The 14,027-nt window shown below is 31.3% G+C and overlaps 1 protein-coding gene across 1 annotated transcript in view; it reads left to right on the forward strand.

Annotated features, from left to right (window-relative positions):
• LOC132714496 (nucleoprotein TPR-like) overlaps positions 1–14,027 on the forward strand; it is a 94,918-nt gene that overhangs the window by 33,767 nt on the left and 47,124 nt on the right. Inside the window, exons 33-37 of the mRNA XM_060697390.1 lie at positions 276–413; positions 971–1,155; positions 1,583–1,645; positions 3,157–3,198; positions 5,935–5,976. Coding sequence (XP_060553373.1) covers positions 276–413; positions 971–1,155; positions 1,583–1,645; positions 3,157–3,198; positions 5,935–5,976 — 470 coding nt within the window. The remainder of the gene's footprint in view (positions 1–275; positions 414–970; positions 1,156–1,582; positions 1,646–3,156; positions 3,199–5,934; positions 5,977–14,027) is intronic.

Genomic DNA, 14,027 nt, shown 5'->3' on the forward strand with positions numbered 1-14,027 from the left:
TTATGTAACAATAGAATAAGGAGCAAATGGGAAACAACAAGAGAAATGGCATCTTGTTCCATTTTGCTCATATGTCCATCTGCTGTCCTGCTATTTATCCATGAACTGACAAAACAGCCATCTGTGTAGGATCAGATATACTTTGAACACACTCGATTATGTGTAGTTTACGAAACTAAGACTGTAAATTTAAACCATTCATTATCTAATATCTGGAATAAAAATTCATTTTGAATGAACTTTTAGTAAATTTTTATTTGCCACTATGATTTCAGGCCGAGACACAAACTGCAGCGCAACATGCTGAGTTGATGCACAGAGTAGAGTCATACAACCTGTTACATGATAGTAATAAACTACTGAGAGAAGAAAGGGATCATGCACAGTCTCAACTTTCCCAGGCCGAGGCTAAGGTAATATATATATTATTAATTACAGTATTTACTGAATAACAAGTTATTGCATTAAAAGATGCTTATGGGATTGAATTAAAAGATGCTTATGGGATGCTTATGCAGAATATAGCCTGAATGAGATAGATATAACTTGCGACACTAGTGGAGGGTTATATTTTTATCAGCCAGGCTATATTCTCCTGTATATCCAGTCACTTTATGTATAGCCAGTTTATAGTAACACAAATTGATATTTAAAGAAAAGTTCAGGTGTACATAAAATGATGTCAGCCGTTCTACGCAACACAGGGCAGTGAAAAGTAATTCAAGTATAAAGTCGTCATGTAACTTTTAACTATTTTTTGGAAGTGATAACATTTGAATTGAGAAATATGCCTTAAAGGACAAACCGCAATGATAAAATTTATTTACACATAGTTAACCATCTACAATGTAGAAATACATGGTTATACCCCCACCAAACATTCATGTAGTTGATATAAAACATTCTATGTGTGAATAAATAGTTTAATATAATTCCATTAAATAATATTGATGTTTTATAATGATAACAGCTATCAAAACTTGAGGAAACGATCCGACCTCTACAAACAGAAATCCGTGAACTACAATCCCAGCGAGATGCCCTGGCTATAGATAAAAAGTCGATATTATCCGAGGTGGAGAGATGGCGTAACAGAACCAATCAGCTTATAGAACAATCGCACAAAACAGATCCTGAAGAGCATAAACGGCTCATGTAAGTTTGTTTGTTGTTGTTTTTTACTCATTAAAGTTTCTGTGTAGTCGTTATGTTGTCATTGGGAACAGTGGTCACGCTGATATGCAATATATTATACTTTTTTACCTTTCTATTTGCATCAATTTCTGAAAATGATCTGATATGGAAAAGGAATTACATGTATTATGAAAAAGCTTGGCCTTTCTTTTTAAATACCAATTAAGTATATTTTCATGCTCACCAGAAGTCTTTAGGTTGTCCTTATGTCCTCATTCTGTCAGATTTATTTAGCTTTCCTCAGAGTGTTTTCATTTAGAGTTTCTTCATTCATTGACTGATGTTAGGTTGTACATGTATTTACCTTGTTTGGACGTTTTTTCCCAGTTATAAGAGGTTAGGGATATTAATCCATTTACTGTCATATGTTTGATGTTTTTGTTTGCAGTCAGGAGAAGGAAGAATTGAGAAAGCAGGTGATCAGTATTACAGAGGATTTACATAAAGCAAAGTGAGCATATTTTAAACTTATAACCCCCTTGGCACCATCCCTTCCACTTTCAGGCCACTGAAATTCTGTAATGGTCTTGCTTTACATCAAATTTGAGATAGTCCACTGTAAAATTCACTGGTATTTAAGTTAGAATATAAAACATAATTGTATAATTGTACATGTGTGCAGACTATGGTGGCTCAGTACTGACAAAAAAACCTGTTAAAGTTATAAATGACCCTCAAAAGAGTTTACTAGGCGCATTAGTGAAAATTTAATATGCTTGATACATTTATAGAATTTTGTATTTAAATATTGTTTAATTTGTAAACCTTTTTTTAAGTCCACTAACTTTCTGACTCTCTTTCTTAGCACATCCTGAAATTCAGACTGGAAGATTAATTAATGATTCTTGGACCTGATTTCTGGGTTAAATTTGTGAAGTGAATTAAAGCAATTCGAAACATTTAACAGGCTTCGCAAAACTAGTGAAAAATTTGCCTGACATTCGGTCAGACAAACTTTCAATTCTTGTCTGACCGAAAGAACTTTTGTCAGACCAAATTTTTTTCCCAAATATATGTATTTTTAAATTGCCACAACCCAGTATGAATGTATTTTTAGACAGGAGTCTATAGTCCATTGTACGATCTTTATAAAATTTATGACACAATGTACATTTCATCTTATTTTCTTCCTCGTTGAAAACCAAACACGAGCGGCCATTTTTCCATTTACCCACAAATTTTCTCCGCGGGCGCCTGGACTCGTATTCCTTTTGTTTCGCTTTTTTTTCTTCATTAGATAATTTACGTTTTTTGCCTGGCGTAGCGCCATCGTAATAATGCAGTAACACCAACATTTTCTCCCGAGTACAAGGTCATTGAAAGTCGTATGTATCTATAATTTGATTGGACACTTATAATGAAACAGCGAAATAAAACTTGTTTTACATTTTTTTATTCAAGGGAGAAAACTTGGTCTTGATCGGTCTTGGATATATTCCAGTATTAGTACCGGACATAAGGTCCGGAACTTGGAAAAAAAATATCGGACCGGCCAGAGTTTTGCCGGACATGTCCGACGGTCCGGCAACTTTTGCGAAGCCTGATTTAAAGTTGTGAATATTTTTTGCAACCATTATTTCTTTTCACTGACACACTATGATTTGTCCCCCACCCATGTGGGTTCGAATCCCAACAGGGACTTTGGATTCTTTCATGTGAGGGAGCTATCCACAGGTGGTTCTACTCAGGTGCTTGTTTGTGTCTGAAATAACGCATGGAAGGGCATCTGAGGTCTTCCTCCTCCAGTAAAGCTGGAACATCGCCATATGACCTATACTGTGATGTAAAATCCAATCAAACAAACAAACAAAATTATGTTTATATGATTTCATTGATTTGTGTTAAAAAAAGAAGTAATTTTAGTAAGTACAATGCATTATGGTTTTAAAGAAAATTTTTATTATTCAAGCAACTTAACGATGGAAATTATTTTATTAATGTTTAAACGTATTGTATTTGTAGGGCAGACGTAACAAAGGCAGGAATTGAAGTAGCAAAATTACAGTAAGTGACTTTACTCATGTGTAAAATGACCCAAAATGCTTTTCACTAAAATCTACCTAAGAATTGCACAGACATTGGTGTTTCAATCTAATTCTGAGTATATTTCTTTACGATGTTTTGAAGATTTTTCTATTTTAAGTGCTTCACTTGATAACTGTGAAAATTTCAAATGATGTTTTAGGCTCTTTGATTTCAAAGCTGTAATGCTTTTTGAAGCCTTTGAAAATTTTTGGATAATGTTCCAAAATTTATTGTTAAGGGGGCTTGTTTTCCAGGATTTGTGGGGCGAGTGCTTTATAATCTTCTTTTTGGCATAGAAGAGCTTGAGTGTTGCAATATTTTCTATCTCCAACTTGCCTTGGACCGATGAATGTCAATTAAATCAATTGGCCCTTGTTGCTGTTAGGTTGAATCCAGCCAAGGACTTTTGATAGTTTTGTATCTGGAAGCTATTCTGCTAGTTTACAGATGGTCAGTGGTTCCTACTAAGGTGCCAGCATTTGCCTGAAAAAATGGTTGAAAGAGCACCTAAGGTCATTCTACCCCTGTAAAACTGGAAATCGTAAGTTACTATATATGACCTATTTATTGTGTTAGTGCAACATAAAGCCCAACCAAAGAATCATAGGATCTATATAAAAAGGATAAAGCTTATAGTAATAATATTTACCCTTAATTTGTTTAATGGATTTGCCTGGCTTTAAATTTGGATCAGTTCATTCAAAACTTTTGAGATTTCAGTATGAAATATTGGGCTATAAACGAAATAAAGCCTTGTCAGGCTATATGACTCCAAAGTAACGGCAAAGGCTAATTAGTTTTGGTTCCAGCAGGTTAAGTGTTAACGTAGTCTCTGTCATATGATATCACAGCTAGACTAGCTATCTCTCAACACTTCTTGATAACTATCGTTTTCTGTCTTAACATCACAGGCAATAACATTGAGGTTAGGGTTTGTGTTAGGCTTTTGGTGATCCATGTTACAGTTGAATTCAATAAGAATTAAAGTTTACTGACCAAATTGAAACAAATAAAGCAAAACATATAGAGCAGATAGATTCTAAAACTGCCCAAACATTTCTTTACAGTGATATTTACATTAAGAAAAGATAGATTCTCAAACTGCTCAAACATTTCTTTACAGTGATATTAACATTAAGAAAAGATAGATTCTCAAACTGCTCAAACATTTCTTTACAGTGATATTTACATTAAGAAAAGATAGATTCTCAAACTGCTGAAACATTTCTTTACAGTGATATTAACATTAAGAAAAGATAGATTCTCAAACTGCTCAAACATTTCTTTACAGTGATATTTACATAAAGAAAAGATAGATACTAAAACTGCTCAAACATTTCTTTACAGTGATATTTACATATAAAAAAGATAGATACTAAAACTGCTCAAACATTTCTTTACAGTGATATTTACATAAGAAAAGATAGATTGTCAAACTGCTCAAACATTTCTTTACAGTGATATTTACATAAAGAAAAGATAGATTCTCAAACTGCTCAAACATTTCTTTACAGTGATATTTACATTAAGAAAAGATAGATACTAAAACTGCTCAAACATTTCTTTACATTGATATTTACATTAAGAAAAGATAGATTCTAAAATTTCTTAAACATTTCTTTACAGTGATATTTACATTAAAAAAAGATAGATACTAAAACTGCTCAAACATTTCTTTACAGTGATATTTACATAAGAAAAGATAGATTCTCAAACTGCTCAAACATTTCTTTACAGTGATATGTACATAAAGAAAAGATAGATTCTCAAACTGCTCAAACATTTCTTTACAGTGATATTTACATTAAGAAAAGATAGATTCTCAAACTGCTCAAACATTTCTTTACAGTGATATTTACATTAAGAAAAGATAGATTCTAAAATTTCTCAAACATTTCTTTACAGTGATATTTACATTAAGAAAAGATAGATTCTAAAATTTCTCAAACATTTCTTTACAGTGATATTTACATTTAGAAAGGATAGATTCTCAAACTGCTCAAACATTTCTTTACAGTGATATTTACATAAAGAAAAGATAGATTCTCAAACTGCTCAAACATTTCTTTACAGTGATATTTACATTAAGAAAAGATAGATTCTCAAACTGCTCAAACATTTCTTTACAGTGATATTTACATAAAGAAAAGATAGATTCTCAAATTGCTCAAACATTTCTTTACAGTGATATTTACATTGAGAAAAGATAGATTCTAAAATTTCTCAAACATTTCTTTACAGTGATATTTACATAAAGAAAGGTAGATTCTCAAACTGTTTAAACATTTCTTTACAGTGATATTTACATAAAAAAGATAGATACTAAAACTGCTCAAACATTTCTTTACAGTGATATTTACATTAAGAAAAGATAGATACTAAAACTACTCAAACATTTCTTTACAGTGATATTTACATAAAGAAAAGATAGATTCTCAAACTGCTCAAACATTTCTTTACAGTGATATTTTCATTAAGAAAAGATAGATTCTAAAATTTCTCAAACATTTCTTTACAGTGATATTTACATTAAGAAAAGATAGATTCTCAAACTGCTCAAACATTTCTTTACAGTGATATTTACATAAAGAAAAGATAGATTCTCAAACTGCTCAAACATTTCTTTACAGTGATATTTACATTAAGAAATATACAAAATAATACCTAAGAATGTGTGAAACATAGAATAATGTTGTTATTTATTTTTTATTACAGACGACAGATATCACAGCAAAAGGAAGAATTCAACAAACAAACGTAAGTGCCTACTTTGTTAGGGAACATGTATTTTCATGTTACTCACAGCTGCTCCATATTCATTCTAAACCTACTGTATATTTTAAATAGACCTGTCAGGTAAGAACCTATGTTCTCTAAATTCTGGCCTGAGGTGTATTCAAATTACATTACACTGCTTTGCAGTTGTGACTTTTCATAATTAGGTAAATCACTTTAAAAAAGAATAGTCTTGGACATAAACATAGGATGGTTGCAAACGCTTTACTATCATCCATGTTCTCTTGGGGATCAGGCCAATACCAAGAAAGGAGGCATAATGGCTCGGACTACACCAGACTTAATGGTTTTAACATGTATGTGTCTTATTTCTAGTGTTAGTTATATTTATCATATAATCATTCATTTGGTCTGATGTTTCTTGTCCAGTTATGCCAAAATAAAGATTTATAAGTCTATCACTTGTTTTCATGGTTTTAATTTAATAGAGTATAAATAGTGTTTAAATGATATGCTTTTCTTAGCATTAAGTTAAATAGGACCTTTGAACTTGCATTCTGTATCTTTACTTGTGGTCAAAATTTCTTTTGTCAAACTATAAAGTTTATAATATTCCTGACACTGGTTCTGTGTGGGGTATATCCTGGCCTGAACATACCAATCTCCATGCAATCAATTCAATTTTCGTTCAGACTGATTCAGCAAAAATTAATATTTTCAAAGGTGTCTTCTTGATGGAATGGTCAAGATGGCATACTTTGAATCATTTGGCCTTTGCCAGTGTATTCAGAAAAAGTCAGAGAATGGCAGAATGCTGTCCAGCTAGCCTTCAGAGGCTGTATTCAGAAAGCTCCTTTTTCCCAGGAGTTTTTTTTAATACTGCCCTAGAACTTTAGAAGGTCTGTAGTTCAAACACAATTTTCTATGTATTAAGGTAATCAAACTTCACTGTCTTCCTTCCATACAGCCATTACTGTGTTGTTGTGACTTTACTTGCATGTTCTCAAAAAGTGGCAAAGGAGTTGCGTCATAGAATTGAAGCCACCGTTTAACTCTGCATATAAGCTGTGACTAAATGGGTCTTAGCTTTAGCAGATGAATTGGTTTTGCCTTTAAGATTGTAACACCGGAACTTAGCCAAAATCATCATTCCTGTTTTAAGTCATATTTCCAAAACTGTGTTAGTGCTCTGTAAATCCAAACAAAAACAAAACAAAATTTCTGCTTAATTTTGCTGTCTTTGGTATGCATTTATTATGCCCCTGTTCCGTCATTCAGTCCTTCGGTCATTCCGTCATCATCAGTTTCGGTTCATTGTCTTAGTAACCATTGCACACATTCAACTCAAATTTAAGATATGGATATATCATGAGAAAATACAGGTCAAGTTTGAATTTGGTCATGGTCCGATGATTTTTGCCCCTTGATTTCAACATAAATTTGACATATGAATATGGCAAAGGAATGTGCAAGTTAAGTTACGCCCATTTCACTTTGAAAATAATATGAAATTTTCAGTTTCCGTTCATTATCTCCCCAACAGTATTACATATTCTACTCAAATTTGACATGTGGATATGTCAAACAAATGTGCAGGTCAAGTTCGAATTTGGTCATGATTCGTTGATTTATGGTGGAGTTATGCCCCTTTCACTTTAAAAAAAATGAAATTTTCAGTTTCCGTTCATTATCTCATACACTGGTCAAGTTTGAATATGGTCATGGTTTGATGATAGCTGACAGAGAAATCCCTCTTGAACTTTAAAAAAAAAATCAGAAATTTTTAGTTTCCGTTCATTATCTCCCAAATGGTTGTACATATTCAACTCAAATTTGACATATACATACATCTTAGGAATAAGCAGTTCAAGTTTGAATTTGGTCATGGTTCAATTATTTTGGACAAAGTTATCTCTCTTGAATGTTGGAAAAAATTTGAATATTTTGTTTCAGCACTCATACTTTTGTGGAAATGTATGTAGTAAGTATTTTGGCTACAAATATGCAATATGCAATTTACAAAAGGTTAACACTGAATAGTTTCAGTGCCTTGAACTTTGTATAGAAATGGTTTGTGTTTACATTGAATAGTTTTAAGGGCTTGAACTTAAAATGAAAAAAATAGTTTGTGCAAAAAATTTGGAACTAAATATTATAACATCTGCATGCGGGGGCATCCGTGGCATGACAACACATTTCTGGTATTGAAATGGCCATTTAAAACACAGTATGTGAATTTAGTTCAGAAAGAAATAATTTCAGCAAGACTTCATTCAAAGAAAACAAGATTTTAGCCAAGAGGAGCAGTGACCTTGTGGTTAAGATGTCTGCCTCTTTTCCATGCCTGAAATAATGTTCCCATACAAATTGAAAGTCACCTTGAGACCTTTAAAGTGTTGGTGTGACATAAAACCAAACAGAAAAAGTTCAAAGTAATCTATACAGTATATAAGATGTTATAAATTCTTTTATATTTTTATTTGTTTATTTCAGTCTCTTACATATGCATACATATATACATAAAACTTTTAAAAATTGATAAAAATGTACATATGACCATTCTACAATAGAATTATAAGAGACTGTATATTAGTAATATCATTATACGTATACAATCAATAGTTAGTTCCTACTGACAACAGTAATGCAACATTATAAGAACATTTTATATCATAAAAGTTAGATTACCCCCACTGACAGTCAATTTGAAAATAGAAATGCCATAAGATATTTTGATAATAAATCTCTTGAGTATTGTAAAATGTGGCACTATTACGCAAATTAATTAAATATATCGCCCATGGTCAGACCATGGATGACTGGTGAGTAGTGATATTCTATACGTTATTTGATAAAACAACTTATCATGTTTAAAAAGATATGTTACATTTGTACAATAAAATTTACTATCATGTACTATAAGCACCAGATCATCTAAAAACTGTTAAAAGACTTTATCACATAAACCGTGGCGCAGGAGTGTAATAAAGCCATTTAATAAAAACGATATTACACTAGTGTAATAACACTTTGACTTGACATCATTTGCGTTATATATAAACAAAGTGTTAAAGCACGCTAATGTTAGCGTTACTCTGTAGGCGCGTCAATGAAAATTTACTCATTTTAACAGTTTACAGTTCTTATTTTATATATGTGATAAAAAGAATATTATGTTTGTGTAGATTTAATACTAAATTCATTGAACTCGTTGAATAAAACAATATTTTGCTCGCCAGAGGCTTGCATAATATGATTTTATTCAACTTGTTCAATAAATTTAGTATTAAACTACACTAATTCAATATCCTCTATATATTAAAATTAATTAAAAAAAAACTAAAACACTAAGTGGTCTGAAAATCCTTACTTGTACAATATATTATAGCGGAGTTGAAGAATATTTTAACAGGTTTTGGCTGTGAATTTAACAATATCATTGTTGGAGGGAATAAATACAATTTTATCTTCATCAGAGAGGTCAACAAATTCTGGCCTTAAGTTACAAGCTTTTTCTAACGTAGGTAACCTAATGTGCTCATACGCATTACAAGATTATGTTTCCAACTTATTCTGATGATTTAAATACTAACATCATATTTGAACAGTTTATGCCAACAATCATTGTTTGATCCTCCCTCCTTATGGACACAGTCTGGGGACGAGTACATGCTGCCAGAAACACTTTACTAGTATCATTTGCCTTCATCTCTACTGGTAAAACATCAGATGTTGATAGACCCTTTTTCACCAGGAGTAATTTATTTACTAGGCTTGCACACAGTAAAAAGTTTCCCTGATCATCGTGGATAATTTTCCTCAGCATTCTGAATTCAGGGCTTTCTATTTTGTACAAAACTTTACCTTCAAATGATAAACAGGTCACTCTGTTTCTTCTGCTATCGGTAACATAAATATCACCATTCTGTTGATTCACATCAATGTAGAAAGGGGTGTTAAAGAGCTCTTCACCTTTGTCATCAACAGTGATGTCACGTAAAACTTTCCCACTTTTGTGCCGAATCTCTATAGCACCATTTCCTGGGTTATTGTGGTATGATATTAAAATATTATCTTTGTATGCAGCTATACCCAAAGGTTCTTTTTTTAGACTGACTTTGTTAGCTCGACTTTTTTTTTTTTGAAAAAAAAAGTAGAGGTATTGTTATAGTCAGGTCGGCGTTGCCGTTGCCGTTGCCGTTGCCGTTGCCGTCTCCGTTGCCGTTGCCGTTGCCGTTGCCGTCCGAAAACTTGTACCTGGATCATAACTTTTTTATTTCTTGGTGTATTGTCTTCATACTTGGCCACAACAACCCTTGGGACAAGACCTTTCAGTAGACCACACTAACCTTGACCTTCATCCATAAATGACCTTGACCTTCAAGGTTAAAAGTCCAATTTTTGCTTGTTCATGCTGTTATTGGCTGTTACTTTGTTATTTTTGAATGGATTGTCTTCAAACTTGAACATAATAATCTTCAAGGATATCCCTTAAAAATAACCAGTCAGACCTTGACATTCACTCATCAATGACCTTGACTTTGAAGGTCAAATTATTGAAATTTTCATTTTTTTGGCTATTATTGGCTGTAACTTTGTTATTTTTGAATGGATTGTCTTCAAACTTGAACATAATAATCTTCAAAGATAACTGTTAAAAATATACCGAAAGACCTTGACCTTCACTCATTAATGACATTGCCTTTGAAGGTCAAATTATTGAAATTTTCATTGTTTTGGCAGTAACTGACTGTAACTTTGCTATTTTTGAAGGGATAAACTTCATATTATAACATTCTTAAGGACCAGACCTTGTTGTTTATCAAACCCAAATTTGCTTGGGCTCTTTAATGACCTTGACCTTGAAGGTTATATTACTGAATATTCTCAGATTGTGCATTTATCGGTGTGTGTGTATGTATAGTATATGTATGATATATAAATATATATATAAATGTGTGTGTGTGTATATATATACATATATGCAGGTATATATATATATATAAATATATATATATATATATATATATATATATATATGCATGTATATATATATATATATATATATATATATATATATATATATATATATAGATATATATATATATCAAATATATATATATATATATATATATAAATAAATATATATATATATATATATATACATATATATACATGTATATAATTGCGTCATGTTTTTCTATTTTTAGAAATACCGTCATTTTTTCTATTTTTAGAAATTGCGTCATTGTTGCTATTTTTAGAATTTGCGTCATTTTTTGTTCTTTTTTTAGAAATTGCGTCATTGTTGCTATTTTTAGAAATTGCGTCATTTTTTTCTATTTTTAGAAATTTCGTCATTTTTGTTCTATTTTTAGAAATTGCGTCATTGTTTCTATTTTTAGAAATTGCGTCATGTTTTTCTATTTTTAGAAATTGCGTCATTTTTTTTCTATTTTTAGAAATTGCGTCATGTTTTTTCTATTTTTAGAAATTGGTTCATTTTTTTTCTATTTTTAGAAATTGGGTCATTTTTTTCTATTTTTAGAAATTGCGTCATGTTTTTCTATTTTTAGAAATTGCGTCATTTTTTTCTATTTTTAGAAATTGCGTCATTTTTTCTATTTTTAGAAATTGCGTCATTGTTTTTCTATTTTTAGAAATTGCGTCATTTTTTCTATTTTTAGAAATTGCGTCATGTTTTTCTATTTTTAGAAATTGCGTCATTTTTTTCTATTTTTAGAAATTGCGTCATGTTTTTCTATTTTTAGAAATTGCGTCATTTTTTCTATTTTTAGAAATTGTGTCATTGTTGCTATTTTTAGAAATTGCTTCATTTTTGTTCTATTTTTAGAAATTGCGTCATTTTTTCTATTTTTAGAAATTGCGTCATTGTTGCTATTTTTGGTAATTGCGTCATTTTTTTCTATTTTTAGAAATTGCGTCATTTTTTCTATTTTTAGAAATTGCGTCATTGTTGCTATTTTTAGAAATTGCGCCATTTTTTTCTATTTTTAGAAATTGCGTCATTGTTGCTATTTTTAGTGATTGCGTCATTTTTTTCTATTTTTAGAAATTGCGTCATTGTTTCTATTTTTAGAAATTGCGTCATTTTTTTTTCTATTTTTAGAAATTGCGTCATTGTTTCTATTTTTAGAAATTGCATCATTTTTTTCTATTTTTAGAAATTGCGTCATTTTTTCTATTTTTAGAAATTGCGTCATTGTTGCTATTTTTAGAAATTGCGTCATTGTTGCTATTTTTAGAAATTGTGTACTGTTGCTATTTTTAGAAATATGCTTAATGTTTCTATTCATATATATACAAAATATATAAACAAAACTAATGTGACAAGACAGACCAACTAAATTTATAAAAAGGAAACATCAATATATGTTCAAACCTTTCTATGTTTGCGTTTAGAAAAAGTAAAAAGTCGAGCGTTGCCCCCGCCCGGCGGTGGCTCTTGTTTTTTTGTTGCTGTAATTTCCCTGATTTAATTTTAATGTATACAAGCATCTTTAGACAATTCAAAGTTACAATGATTTCATCTATATTTGTAAGTGCCACATCCCAGACCTTGACTTTAACTTTACATTTATCTATCATGTTAAAGTCCTTGTCATATAGCAAAACAGTTGAGTTTCCATGGTCACACAAAATAAGGGAATCATCTGGGAGAAAAATGGAACCAGTTATGTCACATAGATATTGACTTCCTTCCGGGTTTATGTATTTATATGAGAAGTTCTTAAATTTCAGATTTTCAAATATCAGGTCCTGTTTTCCAGGAATAACTGTTGTTATTTTCATTGCCTTCACATCTCCAGACAGATGATGTTCTTTCTTTACACATTCTTGATTTAACTCATTTTGATGATTTTGTTGTTTTGATTTTTTAAATATCTCTATTGCATCAGGATGATTTTGTTGCTTTGCTGGAACAGATTTTTCCAAACCCTGTTTTGGAATTTCATCTTTCAAATGATTTGTTTTTTCCTGTGGCAGATCTTCTGACTTACTTTTTGTAATAATTGTTTTTGTTTGTTTAACTTCTTCCTTTATTTCTGTTGTAATTTTTTCTCCAGTGTTGGTGTGTTGCTCTTTGCATGCCTGATATTTTACATTTCCAACTGAATCCTCACCAGTCTTGGGAGAAGTGCTTGCATTTATTTCTTTAATAATTTTGTCACACATGCTTTCTAGTAATAGTAACTTATGTCCAGCTTTATTTGCCTGCATTTTCATTCCTTTGATGGCTATTCTCTCCTTCACTGTCGCAGAGTCTTCCAATGTTTTTTCTAACTTGCATGTTGCTGCAAAGATAGCCACATGATCATGTGATTTTGAAACATGATCTGTTTGGACCCTGAGTAAGTCCAAATTATTGATGACATCAGAATAAATAGCAACACTTTCTCTCAAATTATTTATAAATATCTTTTCCTGGTTTTGTTCTTCTTCCATTTCATGTTCCAGTTTGTCAAAGAATTCACCCATTTTCTGCCTCAGAGATTTTAGCTGATTTATCTGAGTTCTAGAACTGGCTGCTATTACATCAATAACTTCTGTTTGCTCTGCTCTTTGTGTTTCAAATTCAGTTTTTATTCCTTTTATTCTCCTTGAAACATTGTCAAACTTACTTCTATCCTCACTGTCTAATATCAGTTCATTTATAAGGTCACACTCACAATTTGGGTGTTTGGCAACTTTACATAAATTGCAAAACACAGACCTGTGGTTTCTGCAGTAAAACTGGACTTCTTTCATACGATGATTGTCACAAAGTTTCAGCACTAGTTTTGGTTTTGTTACCTCTCTGGTCCTTGGCATTGAATCTCCACGAAGAATGTGGTGTTCTCGAAATGCTTGAAATTTTCTGTGAAACTGAAGACATTGTTGACATAGAAATTCATTACAGTCATGACAAAATGCACTAGATTCTTGGAGTTTATCCTCAAACTTGCATGGGTCACAGTTTACCACTATTGAATCCTCAGATGCACAGAATTCTTCTTCATTCATTGTTAAAATATTTCCTTACTTTGTTTTTGTTAACTTTAGTTTTGCTT

Source organism: Ruditapes philippinarum, unplaced genomic scaffold, assembly GCF_026571515.1.
Source record: "Ruditapes philippinarum isolate M1 unplaced genomic scaffold, ASM2657151v2 ctg3982_1_1_1_1, whole genome shotgun sequence".
NCBI classification, from domain to species: domain Eukaryota; kingdom Metazoa; phylum Mollusca; class Bivalvia; order Venerida; family Veneridae; genus Ruditapes; species Ruditapes philippinarum.